Here is a 1,937-nt window from a genome sequence, read left to right as displayed (position 1 = left end):
AGTCCCCGGCTCAGCCTTTCTCCCTGTAGGTCTCCAGCGGCCAAGAAGAGAAAGCTCGTTCCCAACGGCCCCCAGGCGAAGAGGAAGCCGTCCTCCAGCAGCGATGACAGCTCCAGCGAGGAGGACGAGACGCCCCCAGCCAAGAAACCAGGTGGGGTTTGTGAGTGGCCCTAGGGCAGGCAGGCCAGGGTTGTGTTTGATCTTGGCTCCTCACCTGGATACAGAGCTCGGCTTCAGCGGCTCATTTGAGGTCCTTCAGCAGCTGTCAAGGACTGGGTTTGTATTGGCTGATCTTGTTACTGGCAGGTCTTTTGCCCATGACATGTAAGGTATGTTCATCCTAGCTAAGGGTGATCCCTTTATCCAGTTACAATTTAAGCACGTCAGGGTTTGTGTCCACTAGAAGGTTTCAGCCATTCAGTTTGTCTCTTTTGGCTGAGACTGGTGACGGCATTGGGCTGTGTTGAGTTTTGAAGATGCTATTGAAGTAGCACCTTCATTACCTTGTCTGTATTGAAATTCTGCTTTCCAAACACTCACTGATAGACTATCTCGGCAGGGTTACTTCTACTTGCATCGGCACATTCAAATTATGTGTTGATTTAAATATTGAGTGAAATTTGGTTTTGAGTGCATGTAGATTGGGCTGGTACTCTCTTCATGGGAGGTAGCTAACTCATGATTTTTTTTCTGTGCTATTTTCCAGGGACGCTTTAGTTTCACTGAAAGCTTTAAAGAATGGTTTCTCATGTTGCTATTATAGGAAAACTGATTCAGGTTTTATAAGTGCTTTCACATTTGTTAGAATATGCATAATTTGACAAAGCTCCTGCATGGCTAGGATTTATCAGGCTCCTCTGTATTGGTGGGCACCGTGACCTGTCTGATGCAGGGCAGTTGTACATGGTATCCCTGAGTTCCAGAGAAACGCCAAGCATCCTTACCTGCTGATTGTGTGAGGTTACTACCCTCCTTTCTTGCAAGCCTGTGTCCTAGTGCTATCAAAAAATACGTCCCTCAACTGCACTTTGGTATGTAGTGAGCTGTATTTTTCTCTTTTTATTTGGAATTGTTCTTATGCCTTGCCTTAATCACGGTGTACGCAAGTTTGTGTGTATTTAGCAGCAGGTTTGTGGGAGAGGAGGAGTAGACAGGCAGAGGGAGAGACACAGAAAGAAAACTGGTCTTCAACTTGAGCCATCCTGAAGCTGAATTTGAACTTAGATCTGATTTTTATTTGATAAGGACAGTTGCAAATATAACTTGAGGCAAAATGATTTCTTCTGCTTCACGTTATTAAAAAGCAGTCAGTAACCAGGAGGGGGTAGATTTGCCTAAAACATGTTAAACAAAGTGTCTGGAACCTTAACACAGCATTGCAGTGGTTCTCTTTGGAAGTCTGCGCTTGTTCAGCGGGTTTTTGTAAGCTGGAAGATGTGCAGACCCAGTTAATGTTATCTCAGTTTGTGGGGACACTTTCCTTGTGGGGTATCCTTTTTGGTGATAGAAGTCTGCACTTAAATGTGTACATGACAAAGATAAAATCTAGAATTTGTTTTATAGGATCATAGAATAGTTTGGGTTGGAAGGGACCTCTCAAGGCCATCTAGTCCAACCCCCCTGCTGTGGGCAGGGACATCTTCAACTAGATCAGGTTGCTCAGAGCCCCCTCCAACCTGACCTGGAATGTTTCCAGGGATGGGGCATCCACCACCTCTGGGCAACCTGGGCCAGTGTTTCACCACCCTCAGCGTAAAAAATTTTTTCCTTATATCTAGCCTAAATCTACCCCCCTTTAGTTTAAAGCCATTCCCCCTTGTCCTGTTGCAACAGGCCCTGTTAAAAAGTTTGCCGCCATCTTTTTATAAGCCGCCTCTAAGTATTGAAAGGCTGCAATAAGGTCTCCCTGAAGCATTCTCTCCAGGCTGAACAACTTC

The 1,937-nt window shown here is 45.4% G+C and overlaps 1 protein-coding gene across 1 annotated transcript in view; it reads left to right on the top strand.

The window, feature by feature from the left end:
* The window catches only part of NOLC1 (nucleolar and coiled-body phosphoprotein 1), a 14,178-nt gene that overhangs the window by 923 nt on the left and 11,318 nt on the right, over positions 1-1,937 (top strand). Inside the window, exon 2 of the mRNA XM_009322475.1 lies at positions 30-151. Coding sequence (XP_009320750.1) covers positions 30-151 — 122 coding nt within the window. The remainder of the gene's footprint in view (positions 1-29; positions 152-1,937) is intronic.

This window comes from Pygoscelis adeliae, unplaced genomic scaffold (genome assembly GCF_000699105.1).
Source record: "Pygoscelis adeliae isolate BGI_AS28 unplaced genomic scaffold, ASM69910v1 Scaffold244, whole genome shotgun sequence".
Classification (NCBI taxonomy): Eukaryota; Metazoa; Chordata; class Aves; order Sphenisciformes; family Spheniscidae; genus Pygoscelis; species Pygoscelis adeliae.
Note: the sequence above shows the minus strand (reverse complement) of the source record. Positions and strands in the feature narration are given on the sequence as shown.